The sequence below is a fragment of the Microtus oregoni genome, unplaced genomic scaffold (genome assembly GCF_018167655.1).
Source record: "Microtus oregoni isolate MIOR12 unplaced genomic scaffold, Mior012 000013F_ref0000133, whole genome shotgun sequence".
Classification (NCBI taxonomy): domain Eukaryota; kingdom Metazoa; phylum Chordata; class Mammalia; order Rodentia; family Cricetidae; genus Microtus; species Microtus oregoni.
Genome location: NW_024543072.1, coordinates 29,654,972 through 29,674,921, shown reverse-complemented (window position 1 = coordinate 29,674,921; position 19,950 = coordinate 29,654,972). Strand labels below are relative to the sequence as shown.

The window sequence follows — 19,950 nt, the reverse complement described above, 5'->3', positions numbered from 1 at the left end:
GGCCTTGGCTCTCAGCACCACACACTTCCCAGTGTGGGACCAGCCACTCTCCTATGCTACCATCCTTTCCAACAGCACCTACAAATCTGTACTTTTCTATGTTGACACAAGCTATAAAGTCATCAGAGGAAGGAGCCTCAGCTGAGGAAATGCCTCCATGACACCCAGTTGTAAGGCATTTTCTCATTTAGTGATCAGTGGGGGAGGACCCATCCAATGGTGTGTGGTGCCATCCCTGGGCTGGTGGTCCTGAATTCTGTAAGAAGGTGGGGCTGAGCAATGAGAAGCAGGTCATTAAGCAGCACTCCCTCCATGGCCTCTGCATCAGCTCCTGCCTCTGGAATCCTGCCCTGTTAAGAGTTCCTGCCCTGAATTCCTTCAGTGATGAACGCTGAAGTTTAAGCCAAATAAATCCTTTCCTCCCCAACCTGCTCTTTGGTCATGGTGTTTCCTTGCAGCAATAGAAACCCTAACTACGACAATATCCAAAGGTCGTTTTACTTTAGACTATCTAAGGTATTATGGTGTGGGAAGTCCTTCTGTTTATGTGTTGCTTTTATTGGTTAATGAATAAAGAAGCTGCTTTGGCCTGTGATGGGGCAGAACAGAGCTACGCAGAAATTATACCTGTTTTGTTGTATATAATTTTACTTTGTTAAAGTTAAAACCTTCCTTTTTATTTAGACAAAAAAAGGGGGGGGGAAGTGGTGTGAGAATTCCTTCTGTCTATGTGTTGCTTTTATTGATTAATGAATAAAGCTCTTTTGGCCAGTGGCTTAGCAAAATAGGGCAAGGTGGGAGTTCCAAGCAGACAGAGGAGAAAGAAGACGGAGTCAGTGAGAAGCCAAGTAGCCCCACCAGGGACAGGACTTTACCTGGTAAGCCACAGCCAAGTGGCAATATACAGCTTAATAGAAATAGATTAATTTAAAATATAAGAGTCAGCTAAAATTACGCTTAAGCTATTGGCCAAACAATATTACAAACAATATAGTTTCTGTGTGGTTATTTCGGCTCTGAGCAGCCGAGAACAAACAAGCAGGCTCCCCCAACAGTTTTAGCCATTTATTTTGATTCTGTCTTTGCCTGTGTTTCTATAAAGTTAACATTTATCCTCTCAGTCTGTAAGAACTGTTCACCTACTAGGAACACAATATGAGCCCTGCCACCAGCTTAGCAATGCTTTGCATCGTACGCTGCAGACACTCTCTCCCAGCTCTTTGTCCTGAGATTTAGTTTGGGATTTATTTCTATCATGCTAAATTGTAATATGTGTCTCTCACTCCAAGTCTCTTAGTTTACTGCTGCCTATACCAGAGACCTTAAACAGACAACCTCAAAGACATTGATAGACTAGAATCAAGCCAACCACATCTGACTGTTCATAGTCAGTGTAGGCAGCCCTCAATCTATGATGGCTCCACAGAACAGCTTATCTACAATAGCGAAAAACAGCACACACTCAGTAGGCTGTACTTCGGATCTTGATCCTTTTGCACAGCAAGCAGTAGAGGTGATGCTGGGACCCCCGCTGGAGCTCCTGGTTGGAGAGTGAACAACCCTCCACACAGGGCAAAGCTTTGCTGCACTATTGTACGCAGTGGGGCAGGTGGACAATGCACTAATGAGAAAGAACCAGTGACAACTCAGAGCCAGGGAAGGAAAGCACAGATTTGTTTTTAGAAAGGGGGACTGAAACAACCTCCCATTTATTCAGGCAGACAGTGAGACTGGCTGTGGATGGTGGCACTGAAATCAACTACTCACTGCTTGGTTCGCACCCAGAAGCTGGATTCATCTTATTTGTAAAGCTCCCACTTACTTGAGTTTCTCCATCTTCATCATGGCTTCCTGGTTCACACTGTTCAGCTGCTGCATTTTGTCCATAGAGGATTTCTATGAATGCAATTTAATCTTGCATTAGCATGTTTTAACATGTAAGAATGCATTAAAAAAAAAACAACTAAAAACAGACTGCAAAATATTTACACTATCCAAAAAAAAAACAAAAAAAGAAAGAGTTAGAGCCAGGCCCCATTTGATCTGCACCCATAAGATAAGAATTTCAGTGTGAATTCCCAGAACCTAGAGGTTGAACATGCCTGTAACCCCAGGACCAGTGGGCAAACACATACATAGGTGTATCCAGAGAGCCCTCTAGTCAGTTAGATTAGCCCAAATCACAAAGTTCTAGTCCACAGAGAGACCTTGTGTCAAAACAATAAGGTAGAGAGGAAAGCTGGGTGGTGGTGCACACCTTTAATCCCAGCACTCAGGAGGCAGAAGCAAGCAGATCTTTGTGTGTTCAATCAGCCTGGTCTACAGAGTAAGTTTCAGAACAGGCTCTAAAGCTACAAAGAGAAACCCTGTCTCAAAAGGCCAAAATAAATGAATAAATACATAAACAAATAAATAAATAAGATAGAGAAGCTAGCAGTATGATTGAGAAAGACACCCGATGAGCTCGCTGGCCTCACCCTCTTGGGCATGTACCCACACACTCAGGAGCAAGACCACACACATACACCTGTCACCCAACACACAAGATAACAGTAAGTTTAGGCATTTATGACAAACAAGTTAGGACCAGTTTTTTCTCTCCTTCTAAAAATGCTGGGCAGTAAAGCCAGGGTCATGTGCATGTTAGGTGCAACCTCCGAGCGTATTATTCCCAAGAATTTCTTCACCTGGCACAATTGTTGCTAGATACACCTCACTACAGCTAGACGCTGTTAAATTGTTGCTAGATACACCTCACTACAGCTAGACGCTGTTAAATTGTTGCTAGATACACCTCACTACAGCTAGACGCTGTTAAATGCTGCTCATTTTGAAGAATCTTTTTGATCCTGAACATGGTTCTATTTCTTTAAGCCATCAGTCATGAATGGAAAGCTATGAAACCAACTAACTAAAGCGTTGAATGTAATGGGAACAGAGACCATGACACCTGTCCCAACACAGGCAGTGGCAGGAAGGACAGTCCCTCGGGTTTCTTAGAAACGAAATGCCTGTGTTGTGTGTCTTTAAAAAATGAGAGCAAATAGGCAAACGAAAGTGTGAGTGTGTGTATACTTGGGTGTGAGTTATGTATATGCAACCGTGTGTGTGTATGCTTGGAGAGTCTTCAGGTTCAGGAGTGTAAGCTTAGCCTACTTGAACTAAGAGTCTATCCAGTTCCAAGTAGCTGAATCTCAGATCTGGTTCATGTTACCTGGTACTTTCTATGAGATCAGCACTTGCACATAAAGAGTAATGAGAATGAGTCCCCCAATATTCGTCCATAAGCTCCAGAGTATACCAGTTGTACAATGAAAAAAAAAAATCCATCTGTTAAAGTGATGGTGTTGAACTGCATCTGTGAGACCAGGCAGAAGAATAACAAACAGTCCAACCTGACCTTGCTTAAAAAGCAAGCAAATTTCAAATATCTCAGTTATTTGGAGAAGACTATGCACCTTTACAAATTTTGAAAAAAACAACAACAACTATTTCTTAATGTCTCAACTACAACATAAAAAAAATTCTATCTTCTGTATTATCAAGAATATATCATTTCAAAATATCATCCCCAAACTAAAGTCTACTTTGTATAAATATAAAACAAAATCCAATTTTAAGAATTATCTTATAATTGACCTGTGACAAAATTTCAAGGCAGACTTATAATTTGTACGTTGAGATTGCTGACCTGGTGTGTATGCATCTAGAAAATATACTTAAATCTTACATTTTTCAAAAGAAATTCTGAATACGTCTCCCGGCATGCTTCTCTGAAGTGGATAAAGTTGATAATGCCACTTAAAAACCGAACTGTCCGTTTTGCTTCTAAAAAAGAAAATAACACTGTAAACCATTGAAACAACAGAATGCAAAGATATATCAGTTTTACTATATGACTTGGCTCACAGCATAGAAAAAATGTATGCTTTAACGACGTGCAGAATTATCTGTTCTAACTTAGACTGGAATTATCTTTGTGTTTAGAAAGGAGAGAAAAGGAGGAAAGCAAGCTAGTTTGAGCTATATAGGAGAGCAGAGACCATGACGGATTCTAATTTTAAAACAGAAAGTGAATGAATGAATGAATGAATGAATGAAGCAAAACCTTTAGACAGCAGAGCACATGCAATATAGGACAGAAACCACCTTCAAAGCGGAAAGAGGGGAGCCCTGTGAATGCACTTGCTCTTAACAGAGAATGCCAACAGCAGGCATGGGTCTACGGAGGCAAGATGGTAAGATTTTAGAGTGTGAGGGGCCAGAGCAGCTAGAATTGCTGAGACTAAGAACTCAGAGACAGAGGCTGTGGAGAGTGTGAGAATTCTGGCAGTCTCAGAGAAGCTGGTTCTAATCAGCATGCAGACATGAAGAAATTACAAAGGCTGAGAGAAGAAACAGAAATATCTAAAGCAGTAAACAAAAGCATCAGTATTACATGGCATAAAATTTGTAATCTAAGAAAAATAAAAAGCAAAACCAGAATATGATTTATAAAAAAAAAACCTATCAAAATACCTTGAAATAGCACCAATGACAAATACAATAAAACAGGCCATGAAAATGTCTCATTTGTTCAAAAACAAAGTCTTATGAAGATAAAGACAATTCCTAAAAATATCCAACTCCAACTCAAAGAGATGAAAACAGAAGATATCTGTAATAAAAATTGTGCTGGGAGCTGGAGAGATGGCTCAGAGGTTAAGAGTACTGGCTGCTCTTCCAGAGGTCCTGAGTTCAATTCCCAGCAACCACATGGTGGCTCACAAGCATCTGTAATGAGATCTGGAGCCCTCTTCTGGCCTGTAGGCTACATGAAGGCTGACGTTGTATACATTGAAAAAAAAAAATTGTACCAGAATGATTAGAAAAAGAAGTTTAGAGCCAGAGAAATTCATGGTATGCAGGCCAGCAGGAGCAGTCACCCCACCTATGAGCAGAGGCAGGATTGACAGCATCCAAAGGCTGTGATGAAATCCCACAAAAAGGAGGAACAAAAACTACTTTTTGCCTAACAGAAGAGTAAGATCTAAATCTCATGAAAACCATAAATAGTGAATAACTCTAAGTTGAAAAACAAAAATTCAAAAATTCCCCAGAACCCTAAAATATATTTAAGTAGCTAGGAAGTAGTAATAAAATTTAAAAGCAAGGACAAGAAAATAAAGCGGACATATTAGATGGAATAAAGATAAGAATAAGAGTAGGTTTTCTTATCAGGAACAAAGGAAGCCATTATATAATGTAGCAATAAATCTTTTCCTTTTCTGTATCTTCAAGGGATTTTATTATTGGTCTTTATTGGTCCTCCTTATGGATACTGTTTTCAACAGCGCCAGCATGCCTTTAAAGCACTGGGAAAGTCATCAACTTAGAACTCGGTAATTAAGAAAATTAGCTTTCAAAACTAAGGGGAAACAGGCATGTCAGGACACACCAGGAACCAACACTCACGTTACTGAGGCCAGAGGCTTTTAACTTCTAGGCCAGCCTGGGCTATATAGTAAGATACTGTTTATAAAAACAACAAACAAGGAGCCGGACAGGTGAGTCAGAGGCTAAGAGCACTTGCTGGTCTCGCAGAGGACCTGAGTTTGGCTCCCAGCACCCATATGGCACTCACAACCACATGTAACCCAAGCTCCCGGGATCCAACAACAGGATCCAAGGGGACAAGGCATGTACATGGTATGTATCACACATGAAGGTAAAACACACTCACAAAAATAAATAAATCTTTCAAAAGCTATTTTTTTAAAAATTCAGTAGCCAAAATAAGGCAAGAATTGGAGAACATGGAAATATATAAATATTATAAGGAAGAAACAAAAAGATTAAGGGTAAATTTAAGTCTGATCATATCAATAATATTAAACACAAATGAGCTAAGCACTCCAATTAAAGGGCAGTGAAGATGAAAAGAATAAATTCACAAAAGATTTCAATATCTCTATAATTCATTCAACACAGCAACTGAAAGAAAATCTGAAGGAATGTTACTAACTGGTGCAAACTGTGGAGTGCCCTGCCCAGCGAGGAAATGCAAATGCAGGCTGTGTAACAGCACTGCAGGCCCTGTGGATGAGCTTGCAGGTCCTAAGACTCGAAAGTAATGCATCACAAGAGTTCACTGGACAGTGGCAGAGTCTGACACTGTGTCCTCTGTGGTATGCCATGTGCTGCAGTGAGCAGGAACAGTAGGGATAACAAAGAGTAGATTATTCCAGAGAGGAGAAGGGCATCAGAAAGCACAAAGGAAGACAGAAGGGGAGCTGACAGAAAGTCAACAGCACGGGGCTCCAGCTATCCACCTCACACATCCAAAACTAAGGACCCCAGCTACAAGCATGCCAACAAATGAATGAGGGAAGAAAACTGGCCGTGTGAACCGAGCCTGATTTTATCCTATGGCAGAGTCATACCAACACAGAAATAAAGTTATCTTCCAAAATTTTAGGAACATTTAAAAAATAAGAAATTTTAAGAAAAAATCAACTTAAAAAACAGCTTTATAAAGATATAAAGGACAAAAAAGAAATAACTTTCTAAAAATTTTTTCTTATAATTTTCTTTTACATTTATTGGCAGAAAGGGAAAATGGCGAATTAAATGACTGGAAATGTACTTACTTGGACACAGAATATCAGTGATCTCAAAGTCGTTCACTCGGCAGATGGGCATAAAGGAGTCCCTTGGGGATACAGAACAGTGAAGAGCAGGGCATTAGATGCTAACCCATGAACGCAAAGATCTTAGATCCAAACATATTTCTAGATCCATTGCTCAGTGTTCCAGGGTCAAGTCAGGTCAGCATTCTACTGCAGTGCACAGTCCTGCAGCATGAAATCTACTTCTACATTGCATTAGTATTGGTTTTTATACATGTTACAACATTCATTTAATATAAAGGTAGTTACAGAAAAATAAACAGCATATATTCTTGGTGATTCTAAGACTCTTCAAAAATGCAAAGCTACCAAACAATTCCAGACTTAGAGGACCTTAGAATGTCACCTGAGAGCATCCTGAAAAGTGCCAGAGGGGAAAACTGAATACATGTGAGAACTCTGAACACATACGAGATAAAGTAGAGGGAGCTGTTGTTTTACAAAGACCAGACCATTAGAAGAGCTTAATATAATGTAGATTAAAAAAAAAAAAATCACCCTTTACTCACAGATGAACTAATAAATTGATGATTGGTAAAAAGTTCTCCATTAAAAGTGGATACATGACTTCTATGTTCACCGGGATCTGCATGAAATAAGTCATGAAATCTGTATCAATTAGACGAAATGAGAAGAATCTTCAACTATAAGAAACCTTAAACACAGGAAATGGTCTAACGATATTGGCTCATTACCACCCAATCTGAAAACAACACAACTCGCAGTGCACAGCCAGAGTTGACAGGAATAGATGATGCTCAGTCCCCAGGGGGCATTTAATGAAGAACCTTAAGTCCACGGAAATGACATCAGGCCTTATGCTAGGCACTTAACTTTGTTGTTCTCTTTTAACTGCTACAACCCTACTTTAGAGGGATACCTCGTTTCGTAAAGAAACTAAACCTTTGCAAAGCTCCATAGTAAACAGAGGGCAAAATCTTTGCTCTTTAAAAACTCCAGTTATAGGCCAAGAGTGGTAGCATGTGTCTATTATACAAGTACACGGGAAGATGATGAGTTCGAGGACAGTCTGGGTTGTCAAAACAGTAATATATATATATATATATATCACCTGATGAGACCCCACAGACACGACATTGTCACAGATCTTCAGATAATACCCTGATAATTTCATCACAAAACATGGTCAAGAAAAGCAGTCCTTCTGACTAGAACTATGTGGTTTGTTTCATTTCAATTGCTTTAATCTTACTACCACCTAGTTTAATCTTAGAGTCCTTCCTACAAAAACAACGTTTTCCCTAAAGGCTTGGCAGTTGTTTATTAAAGTCTCTGAAGCCAACACCTGTAAACAAACTGTACAGAACCAGCAATTTCCAAGTATCATTTGGTCTTTCATTATAGTTTCCATCTTACTAAGGAGTCTCATGTAAGCTATTATGATGCCTAAAATTCCTTTGTAAGTGAGATCATTTTTCTGTAATCCTTTAGATTTGTTGGAAATGAAGTCAACCACTTCTCAACCTTTTGAGCAGAACGCACTGGGAGCAGACCTGCTTACAAACAGGAACCACACGCTGTCTCAGCTCTTAGCTCACCATGTAGAAGGCCTCCAACCGCACTGCATACACTATTTGCAAGGCTCTCATGTAGATCGTGTACAAGACTTCAGGCTACAACAGAAAAACAACTGTCAATGTCTCAGGCAGGAGCTGCGCCATTGCCATCCTCACCATCAAATGCTGCGGTCCAAGAAAAGGAGAGAAAATCACCCACTTTCCCTCAAAATACCTCACAATTCCTCCAAATTCTAAGACACCTTATGTTACACAATAATTTGTCTTGTTAGCCGGGCGGTGGTGGCGCACGCCTTTAATCCCAGCACTTGGGAGGCAGAGGCAGGCGGATCTCTGTGAGTTCGAGACCAGCCTGGTCTACATGAGCTAGTTCCAGGACAGGCTCCAAAACCAGAGAAACCCTGTCTCGAAAAACAAAAACAAACAAAAAAAAATTGTTCTTGTGTAGTGAATAAACAAGGAAATTGGTTACTTATGAATGAGAGTAATTTTATCCAAATCCAACCCAATCAATTCACCCAGCCCAGACAGGAAAGACGGGTGGGTCTTCCAGGACTCTGCCAGGGATGTGGAAATGCTGGAAACCTCAAGATTTTATTTTGGCCAGGCGGTGGTGGCACACGCCTTTAATCCCAGCACTCGGGAGGCAGAGGCAGGAGGATCTCTGTGAGTTCGAGACCAGCCTGGTCTACAATAGCTAGTTCCAGGACAGGCTCCAAAGCCATAGAGAAACCCTGTCTCAAAAAACCAAAAAAAAAAAAAAAAAAAAAAGATTTTATTTTCACGTTTTGAAGAAAGATCATTCAGACTAGCCCACTGTTACAGCCAGAAGGTTACCTCAGATTTCAGTTTAGCTGCAATGCTTGGAATAATGGAGAAATAGCAAGATTTAGAAACCTTTTCTTCTATGTTAGTAGATTCCCAAATGCAGGCACGAGAATCTGTTTGCTCTTCTGTATTCAGGTTTATTAGGGGAACAGAAAGCCTGAAACATGGTGAGAACGTGGCAGTGCTCACCTAAAGCTACATGACTCACCTCAAAGACCAATCATTTGCTCTGAGGCCATTCTTCCCATTTTAAAAAACCAAAAAAGACTGAGATAAACAATTTTGCATTCAATATGATAAAATAAACCTTCCCATATTATAACTTCAAGGCCAACACAGGGAACTGGAGGGAGATTTGGGATTTTGCTGTGACACATAAACAGCTCATTTTTGCATTTAATAACCAAACATATAAAGAATAACACCTGTCAGAATAAGTCAATTTCCACCTGGGGCATAATGTAAGAAAATTAATCTGTGTGTTTCCAAAGAAGACTGTTTTTAAGCATGCGTGTGTAGGAAGCTACTTGGAATAAATTCTGTCAAGGTCTCCAATAAATGATACCCTCATACCATCACTCCAGTAATATAAAAATTTAATATACTTTAATATATCTATGGTTTAAAGCTTTTTTTTTTAAGGAAAACAACTGTATTAAAGTACTGAGTTCCCACTGGGCCTGTAGAAGTTGCCCCACATATAAACTTAATGTTATTTTAAAATTACACCAGGTGAGAAATTTTTCTCGAGATTAAAAATGACTGGCCTACAACAAATATGAGGGCACCCGCCTTCCTTCCCACACTACAGACCTAGCAGCTACTTTATTCTTAAATATCAGTATCTCCGTGTAAAGAGAGACACATTTTACCTTAGGGATTGGATGAAGATCATTCTTGGAGAAGTTCTTGCCATCAGCTCCTGTTAGTAATTTATTGCGGATATGATCCACAATCTCAGCTGCACTGTATCTGGGGAAGGACAAAGTTTCCATGATGGGAGTCTCCTCCTAGTGAGAAAGAAGAAAAAAAAAAAAAAAAACGAAGATCAGAAATATGTATAATGAATAGTCCTTATCATCTAGAAATTGATACATAGGAAAAAAATGAACAAGCTGTGGCTGAACTGTTCATAGTAGTATGATCATCAAATATGGGAATAAGGCAAAGAATTTTAAGCCAGGCATGGTAATGCATCCTGGTGACCCCCAACACTAGGAGATGGAGACAGGAGGATCAGAAATTCAATGTAAGAACTACATGTAAAACTCAAAGTCAACCTGACTCTGTCCTGTCTCAAAACAGAACAAGATGAATTTTATTCACACATACATACAAACACACACTGAAAGAAAGGTGATGTTTTATCCTAAAATAATTTTTATCACAAAGTAATAAGTCATTTTTTGCCAATATTTCTAATGTCTTATTCCATAAGGAAGAGAGGCTTTTGACACACAGGAGGAAAATCATGTTGTTTTCTTTTTACACAAGGGCCAGAGCATTTAACAAGATGCTGAGAACTTTTTCTCAAAGCACAAGACAGACAGACAGCAGCAGCTAGATATAAGCAATACTAACACAAGACAGGAAACAAAGCTGCATTTTGATTTGATATCCTACTCAAACACACACAGTAAGAAGACTAATAAGATTTAAGATGCAAGCAGGGGTGAGAGCTGGGGCAGAGCGAAGGGAAGACGTAGAGGGAGAGCAGGAAAGAGAGGTTTTAATTTAAGGCAGGAATCCCTTTCACCAAAGCAAGAACTCAAAACACATAAAACAGCAAAAACCTATTTGTCCTAATGTGTGCAGATAATAGATTATTCCTACCGGTGTCCTCTTAAAATAGTATTTGTCATAATTCTGTCTCCCTTACACATCCCAGAGCACAGCTGGCAATGCTTGGGGATATTTTCAGTTGTCAGGACAAGAATGCAATGGCTAGGGGCCAGGCATTCTTTCAAATACCCTACAATGCTTCAGGTGGTCTCTCACTGTAGAGCTGTCTGTCCAAAGGACACTACTTCCCAGCGTGAGCAGAGACCCAAAGCAAACAGATTCAATTTTGCAAACAAACTGAAATGGTTTACAAGTTTTGAAATCTACTTTAGGCTCTCACTGTTTCATAACAATTATGGCTTAAAAAGAGGCCCCAGCAATTTGCCTCTCCTCCCAGTGAATGGAGGAAGCTCCAACAATTACCTCTCCTCCCAGTAAATGGAGGATGCCACCCCAAAACACAGCTGTTAAATAACGCCCTGGCTCTCAACCCTTCAAAACACCAGAGAGCGCAGGAACTCTAAAGGTTATTCCCTTTCACTCTAGTGTGTCCCTAATAAGTAGAAGACACTTGCTCATGCTACTGAGAAAGCTGCTGCAACCTCAATAGGATACACTGATCCCTATTTACAGGACATTTCTCCCAAAACTGGAAGGAAAGCTGTGATGTCCCTTCTAGGCCTTCTCCGCTACACAATTAAAGACTACTTCCTTACATGTGGCCACTACTTTATGAGACTATTTTTTGGAAACCTTACCATTTTTGAGAGAGAAGAATACATCTTTTTCCCACTCCTTCAACAAAAGTCAGTACAGATTTGTTCCTAAAATGGGACTGGTTTTTGGCAAGTATCAAGCAGGCAGATATTAATTATGTAGTGGACAGCACTAGGCGTCTGATCATAAAGTTCTGACACTACTTCCAGGTCAATAAGATCACAACCCACAGATTGAGGTGTTGACCCCCACACTGTTCCCCACTGACACGATGGTCACAAGACCAGGCTGTTTTCCTTATGCTTCTGACAGTATACTACACACTGTTCCCCACTGACACGATGGTCACAAGACCAGGCTGTTTTACTTATGCTTCTGACAGTATACTACACACTGGAGTTCCTACCATGCCCTCCTTGGGCAACCAGTGCCACGTATAAGGGAGGAACTTGGAAACAAAATTAGAGACTGCCTCTGGTCCACATGGACCCACACACATACAAACATAGACTAACACAAGGGAAGAATTGACAAAATAATATTTCAGGGGTAATTTAAATAGGATAGTATGATAGTATGAAGAGGCCCAGGAACCACCAAGTGTCTGGCTGTCCCAGAATTTCTCAAAATCAGCTCTTGGGGGTTTTCATAAAAGTTTTATCATGTATGTATGATTGATTTTATCAATGCCAGCAACTTCCAGTCTCTCCCTTCCCCAGGATCAGGGGACAGGGGCTGAATGTCCTAATCCTATAGGATTGCCTTAGTTTTCTGGTAAACCACCCCTCACTCCCATCCTGCCACCCTACTCCCACCCCTACCCCCTTGCTCAAGGACCAGAGTCTACCAGGCAACAGCTAACTATTAACTTACAAAAGTTCACTTATCACTGTGATGATTCCAAGCATTTTGGTATCTGTGCTCCAAGAACTTTGGACAAAATGTATATTTCATACTATCATACTGTCCTATTTAAACAACCCCTGAAATATTATTTTGTCAGTATCTTCCCTTGTGTTAGTCTATGTTTGTATGTGTGCGGGTCCATGTGGACCAGAGACAGTCTCTAATTTTGTCCCTCCGGTGCCGCCCACCTTTACTTATTTCGATGTGCTATTTATTTATTTAAAGATATGGCCTCACAGGCCTAGAAGATCCCAATAGGCTAGGCTGACTAAGCACCAGACATTTGCCTGTCTCTCTCCACAATGTTGAGAACCAATGGACCACACGCAGAACTTCAAAAAAAGAAATATGTAGGTTCTAGGGGTTGACTCTGGTCCTGCCTTTCCTAATTGAGCTATTTCCCCAGACAGTGAATATCTTCTGAAAAGTTAATACCAAAAGGATTCAACACTCCAGAACCAGTCAGTCTAGGGCAGAGTATTAATACAGCAAGGAACCACCTCGACTGACTGTGGGTAACGGTAGCACTCATGTAGAAATGCATTACGATCCAGTGAAAGACACTCAAAGGGCCTCTGCATGGCCCACGTACACGAGTCTGGATCCCCCCTGCACTCTTCTTACATCAGTATTTGAACTTTAAGCTATTTTCATTTCTACTACTGAATTTCATAATTGTAACCTTTTTTTTTTTTCAGAGATAGGATCATCTCAAGTCTGGATTTGGGCCTTTCACACATTAGTCATCTATTTCAGTATAAATTATAAATGTATGGGGCAGTAAATTATCCTACCCCAAGTATAGTTGTTTGGTGTGTTTCAAAAAACTACAGACCGCTGCAGATTCAGGAAAGGCTCAGCAAGGTCCTTTTGTAGAAAGACATTTTTAGATGTTTCCATTCGAAATGTGTAGATGGCGGCAGAGGCTTCTCCACAGTACAGCTCCTTCTCTGCAGAGGAAAGTACTGTGCATAAGAAAAGGCTGTATTTCTGATCCCTGCCCAGTTACAGATCACTACAGGTGGCAACGACATGGGAGAGTTCATCGGTAGAACAAGGCAGCCTTCATTCACTGTGTACCTCCTCTGGCCACGTTCCAAAACCCCAGTCACTCCCTTTCCCTACAGAAGCCCAAGCCCCTATCCCCTGACTAATCTCTTTATAATCATCTAGTCCAGGCCTCCTTTGTGTTTAGGCATATATTAGATTCCGGGGGTTTTCTCTCAATATCCTGAGGTCAGTTTATTTCATGGTTTAAAATGATGCTTTCAGAGGGGGAAAAAGTAAATAAAACATTAAATATTTTTCACCTAAGTCTCAGTTTTTTAAAGTGCTCATAAAAACATTACAAAGAGGGTACTCGCTAAAGCAAGCCACACCTAGATTAGGAATTTTAACACTGGAGTGGGTATAAAATGTCTTCCTGATTATTAGCACACCCCTCTGCTGATGCTCTTTATATACACTGCCACGGGGTTAACCCTTATAAGACATCAAACCCTATTTATATACACTGCCACGGGGTTAACCCTTATAAGACATCAAACCCTATTTATATACACTGCCACGGAGTTAACCCTTATAAGACATCAAACCCTATTTATATACACTGCCACGGGGTTAACCCTTATAAGACATCAAACCCTATTTATATACACTGCCACGGGGTTAACCCTTATAAGACATCAAACCCTATTTATATACACTGCCACGGGGTTAACCCTTATAAGACATCAAACCCTCGCAAATGTGCAATCAGATTTCAATCTTTCCCGCTGAAGTTTCTAAAGCCTTTAATAATCTAATGCTCTTTCTGGTACAAGTCAATCCCTTCAAGACTTCCCCTAAACTTCCAATGTCTCATTATACCTGCCTGGGAACTTCTGAATTCCCTACCAAGAGGCTTACACATGCAATTAGTGGGTATAATAACCTCTTCTCATATCCAAATCCTCAGCCTTTCATAGTACAATTTTAGTTCCAACTCATTCGTGTGTATGTGTGTGTGTGTGTGTGTGTGTGTGTGCGTGTTCAGATAGAGGAAGAGGCCTTTAATTTGACCTCTTAGCTCAGACTAAAGTACTTTATATATTATTAAAATGACTGACATGTTAGCTCAAATAGGACAGATTATCTCTAATGGCTGTGTCTCCTTTATTTATAACACTACAATGCTAAACACAGCGTGTACTGGAATAACAAATCTTATACATCTAGTTTTGCAACGCAAAACTAAGCAAGCAATTCCCAATTTTAATGAAGTAAATAAGAAACTTCCTCAAAACCACGGGGTGGGCATTGTGTTATACACGAGTAGAGCCATATACACGCAGCTCCCTAATTTTTGGATTAAGAATGACGTTTTGCCTTTTGATTCATGGTTCTGGGTGCAATCAAGAGATGGTAGAGCAACGAAGATACAGAACAAACTGGCAAGCATTCACAACGAAACAAGTCCCACTGGTACCACTCTTGTGGCTCACGCCTGTAATTTTAGCAGTTGGAGGTGGAAGCGATAGGATCAGGAGTTCAAGATCAGCCTCAGGTACATAGTGGGTTCTAAGCCAACCGGGGATACATTACAGCCTGTCTCAAATCAACACACATAAGCTTAAGTCAGCGAACCCAGGCGCCCCGACCCTAGACTTCCTGGCCGCCCTCCTGCGCCCGCTCGCACTTACCAGCCTTCCTTCCCAGCAGGTCTCAGAACAGCAGATACAAAACAAGCAACCAACCAAAAACACCGACCGTTGCCACTTTTCAAATCAGCCGCCTTCCCATAAGAGGCCCGCCCCTTTCCGCAGAGCACGCTTCCGTGACGACGGGTACCCGGAGGGCCCAGAAGACCCGCGGTGGGTGGGGCTTGATGTGCGGCGCAGTTTGGCCCCAGGCCGGCGGAACCATTATTCAGGAAGTTAGCTTCTAGTCGGAACTGCGACGCCAACGGACGGGATGGTGTGCAGCAGCTAGGGGGCGTAGTTCCGGGCGGTGTTTACGCGGTTGTTAGTGACTTCTTCCGAAACTTTATCGCCAGGGTCCTGGTTAGCGAGCAGACGGTTTCCGGCCCCTCTAGCAGGATCAGGGAGTGACAGTCGGTAAAGGATGTTTTGTTGTCAACCGAATCAAAAGCATTGTTGAGAATCCTGGTGATTGTTGAGTGTCACTATCGGATAAGCATTGATGGGGTCAGGTTCTGCCTTGGGTATTTGTACACATCCTTTCACTTAAGATTCATGAAAGCTTGGCCTGGGAGTGCGAGTGGATGGATTGCTATTTTGTCTTAGAACGCTCTACGTTAAATAGATTGCGTAAGTGACCCAAAGCCGCCCACCGTAGTTCAAAAGTAGTCTAGCTGGAATTTGGGTACAGTCCTCTGTAAGCCACACTTGGAGAGATAGGAGGTACCCAATCGATAGTTCATCTGAACAGCTCGTCCCTCACATTTAAGAACACTGCTCTGGCCTGGCGGTGGTGGCGCACGCCTTTAATCCCAGCACTCGGGAGGCAGAGGCAGGCGGATCTCTGTGAGTTCGAGGCCCCTGGGGCCAGGCACCACAAGTGCTTTCTACAGACCAACATAACAGTCCTGCCTGCTTCATAGAGTAACATTACGATTCAGGGAGTTATTTCATAGAGTATGTTAAATAAAGTGTCTGGCAAAATTGAGTGCCCAGCAAGTATTTGTGCATGATTTGTAGTAAAAGAAAACAAACAAACAAAAAAAAAAAAACGAAAACAACAACAAAAAACCCACCACAATGGTAAGTGCTCAAACTATTTAAACCATTTATGTGTCCAAACAGGAAACAAATGAACTATACGAAGATCAAGAGTAGAAAGACTATATAAAGACTATATTGTCTTTCTCAGAAGAAAACGGAGATGAATGTGTGGACAAAGCTATTTGAGGGATAATTTTTACTATATGTTTAGCAGTTGGTAGTATGTTAGAATTTAAATTTGTTAATAAAACTAATGGTTTGTTCAAATTTCTTAATTACAAGAATAAAACTTATTTTTTTTCAAAAGTTAGTTACCTAATACTGGCTCTTTAAAAAAAAATGTGTGTGCATACTCACTCGCGCGTGCCAATGACTGTGTGCAGGCACATGTACATGAGCATACGTAGGGCAGAAGAAAACCTTGAGTGACATCCTTGGAGACACCATCTACTTTCTTTGAGGTAGGTTCTCTAATTGGCCTGCAGCTCACCAATCAGACCAAACTGCACCACCAGTGAGTGCTAGGAGTGCCTACCTTCCCCTCCCCAGTGCTGGCATTTCAAGTGTGCACCCCTCCCTGGCTGAGCACTGCTGAACTAAAGCAGGCGTCAAGCTTGGGAAGCCCATTTTACCTTACTGACTGAACTCTCTGCAGACGAATGCTTGTCTTTCCTGACTCAGCTTTAGCTGCAAAACCTTGCAGCTCTTTTAAGAGGTCCTGCCACGAAACACTTAAACAGTGTTGATGAAAAGCCGAACACATGTTTTTTGGTTTTCAGCTGTAGCAGGAAAAAAGCTGCACCACTTTAAAATGCCGGCTTCCTGGGCCATCCTGCTAGTGCAAACTCTGACTCTTTGAGGCAGAAGGTCAGCTACAGAGAGAGCATTTGAGTGTTATAGTTTGCTTGCAGGCAAGGACCTTGAAACACCATAGAGTTGTGGCAATAAACGTGGCTACAGCTCAGTCCAATGCTCCAATGTGGGCTCTGTCTCTATCTCCATCCATCGCCAGATGAAGGTTCTATGGTGATATGCAAGATATTCATCAGTGTGGCTATAGGATAGGACCAGTTCAGGCGCCCTCTCCTCAGCTGCTCAAGGAACAAGCTGGCGACATCTATTTGGACACCTGGGAACCCCTCTAGAGTCAAGTCTCTTGCCAACCCTAAAATGGCTCCCTTAATTAAGATATATACTTCCCTGCTCCCATATCCACCCTTCCTCCATTCCAACCATCCTATTCCCACAAGCTCTCCCCATCCCCCCCTTCTCACTTCTCTCTCCCCATCTTCCCTTACCCCCACCCCACCCCCACCCTCAAGCTCCCAACTTTTGCCTGGCAATCTAGTCTACTTCCAATATCCAGGAGGATAACTACATGTTTTTCTTTGGGTTCACCTTCTTATTTAGCTTCTCTAGGATCACGAATTATAGGCTCAATATCCTTTATTTATGGCTAGAATCCACTAATGAGTGAGTACATATCATATTCATCTTAAGAACAATTTAACAAAATCCTTTTCCCCTTTTTATTTATTGTGTGTATGTAGGTCAGAGAACAGCTTTCAAAAGTTGCTTCTCTCTTTCCGCTGTGTGAGTTCCAGGGAAGAAAAAGAATCATAGGGTTTAATTAAGTGCCTTTACCCAGTAAGCCATCTTCTCAGCCCAAGAGCCTTTTTTTAAAACATGGTGCCTCTAACAGAAGAAAGAAATAGCCTTAAGACATGTTTAAAAAATAAGTGTACTTTGATTCTTTTTGCCCTCCCCATGTGTTCACATTTTCTATGAGGAATAAAGAATGACAAAAATATCCCATTCAGTTTTTACAATCTGAAAGCAATATCCCAAAATTTGATATTCAGTAGGATGTTGCAATACTGTCTGCTCATATCAGTATTTTGACTATGTCACATTGTGGCTGATATATAAATTCTGTGGTGGTATCTTTGATAACCTCATTCAGTTTACTCATGAATCATGAATAATATTTACTGTTGCCTTAAAAATGATGACCATCCATGAATAGTGGTCTGAAGTGAATTTTTAAACATACATTTTAGAGCCGGGTGGCGGTGGTGCACGCCTTTAATATCAGCACTTGAGAGGCAGAGGCAGGTGGATCTCTGTGTGTTCGAGACCAGCCTGGTTTACAAGAGTTAGTTCCAGGACAGGCCCCAAAGCTACAGAGAAACCCTGTCTCGAAAAAAAAAATCATTTTAAATTAAGGATATCTAACAGAAACCTTTAAATTACTCATTATGAAGAAACAATGAATATAGGGATATATACAAAAGCATGAACATGCAGGAATATGATTCCACACTTGGCAAACATCTCATATGAGAGAAATCACTGGTGCATCTCACCAGTGAGCTGTTTGTGTCTTGCTGCCATTACAGGTAACACAGAAAATACAGAAATCTTTATTCTTGAGTGTCCTAATATACTTTGAGTATATTTACTAGTTGATTTTGAATTAAATAGGTAAGATGTGTAATTGTTTGTTATATTCTTGAATTAGCATTATAGAGCATAAATTCACATAAATAGCTGAAGCATAGCTACACTACAAATACAGCACAATTTAACATGAAAATTTTCAGTAGCATATTTGTGTGGTCAGTATACCCGCTGGGTGGCGCTGCTGTATTGATTTTAACCTTACTGAGCCTTCCATTCCAGTTCATTTTAAATAGCAATCAGAACTACAGTGATAAACATCGGACACAATGTTCTGCATTAAAAAAATAGATTCTAAATTTATAGGCTTTAAAGTACATGTTTAGCGTCCCGGCTCAAGAAATAAAGTGGCATTGAATTCAGAGTGGTGTCTGCATTTTATTTTACTTTAATCATTCCAAGCTTCGTAACCTGCTTGCCTCTTCAGCCATGTTCATTTTTATTGGAGGTTTTGGAAATAGAGCTATACATTTGAATCGCTTTAGGCAGTGTTTGTTTTCAGGATGAAGTAGTCTAGAGCTGTAAAACACCCAGCCTTTGCTGCTCATGATGAACTCTGAATAAATGTAAGGAAGCACAGATCTGACATTGTGCTCTATCCTCAACTTTCACATGAAGTTATATTACTTTAATGTAGTTAATAAGGGACCCTTCTGAATCAGCAGTCAAACAGATTTGATATGGTGAAAAATGCTTGCTCAATATGATTATTAATTCAAACTTTCTATTCTGGTAAATTTCCAACTTTGAATATGTGATAGTCTGTAGTGTTTACATTATCTCAAGGGAGCTGACATTGATTTCTGAGGAAAATTCTAAAAATTAATGTATTCTGCCAGCTGTGGTGGTTCTTGCCTTTAATTTCAGTACTCTGCAGGGAGAGATAGTCAGATCTCTATGAGTTTGAGGCCAGCCTGGTCTTCGTAGTATCAGCCTGGTCTACATAGTGAGTTCCAAACCAACCAGAGCTATACAGTGAGAATCCCGCTCAAAACAAAAAAGAATAAAAATCAATATATTCTAATTTTAAAGTTAGTTATTTATGTCAGAAGTAGTTCTTATGTCCACAGTCCTAGCACCCAGAAGGCAGAAGCAGGGGGGATCTTTACAAGTTTGAGGTTAACCTGCTCAACAGCAAGTGCCAGGAGACCCGGTCTCAAAGTAACAATAATAGAGTAATCAATTATTATGTAAATTTCACAAGTGTGCCTTATCTGGCCTCTTACAGCTAGGGTATATTGTATACCTATAAATTTTGTACTCAAAAGCAACAGAAATCTATTTCTTACTGCTTATATAGTCTCTTAGTCCTGAAAGCGAGACAGTTAA

At 40.7% G+C, this 19,950-nt stretch overlaps 1 protein-coding gene across 4 annotated transcripts in view; it reads right to left on the bottom strand.

The window, feature by feature from the left end:
* The window catches only part of Nuf2 (NUF2 component of NDC80 kinetochore complex), a 28,984-nt gene extending 13,779 nt beyond the window's left edge, over positions 1–15,205 (bottom strand). For 2 of the 4 annotated variants that reach the window (XM_041662806.1, XM_041662803.1), the window contains exons 1-8: positions 15,121–15,205; positions 13,234–13,389; positions 9,907–10,044; positions 8,228–8,302; positions 7,178–7,254; positions 6,630–6,691; positions 3,731–3,828; positions 1,823–1,896 (exon numbers count right to left, since the gene is read on the bottom strand). In XM_041662806.1, coding sequence (XP_041518740.1) covers positions 1,823–1,896; positions 3,731–3,828; positions 6,630–6,691; positions 7,178–7,254; positions 8,228–8,302; positions 9,907–10,029 — 509 coding nt within the window. In that variant the 5' untranslated portion in view covers positions 10,030–10,044; positions 13,234–13,389; positions 15,121–15,205. The remainder of the gene's footprint in view (positions 1–1,822; positions 1,897–3,730; positions 3,829–6,629; positions 6,692–7,177; positions 7,255–8,227; positions 8,303–9,906; positions 10,045–13,233; positions 13,390–15,120) is intronic. The other 2 variants (XM_041662805.1, XM_041662804.1) reach the window with 2 other exon arrangements.
* Positions 15,206–19,950: the final 4,745 nt, after the last annotated feature.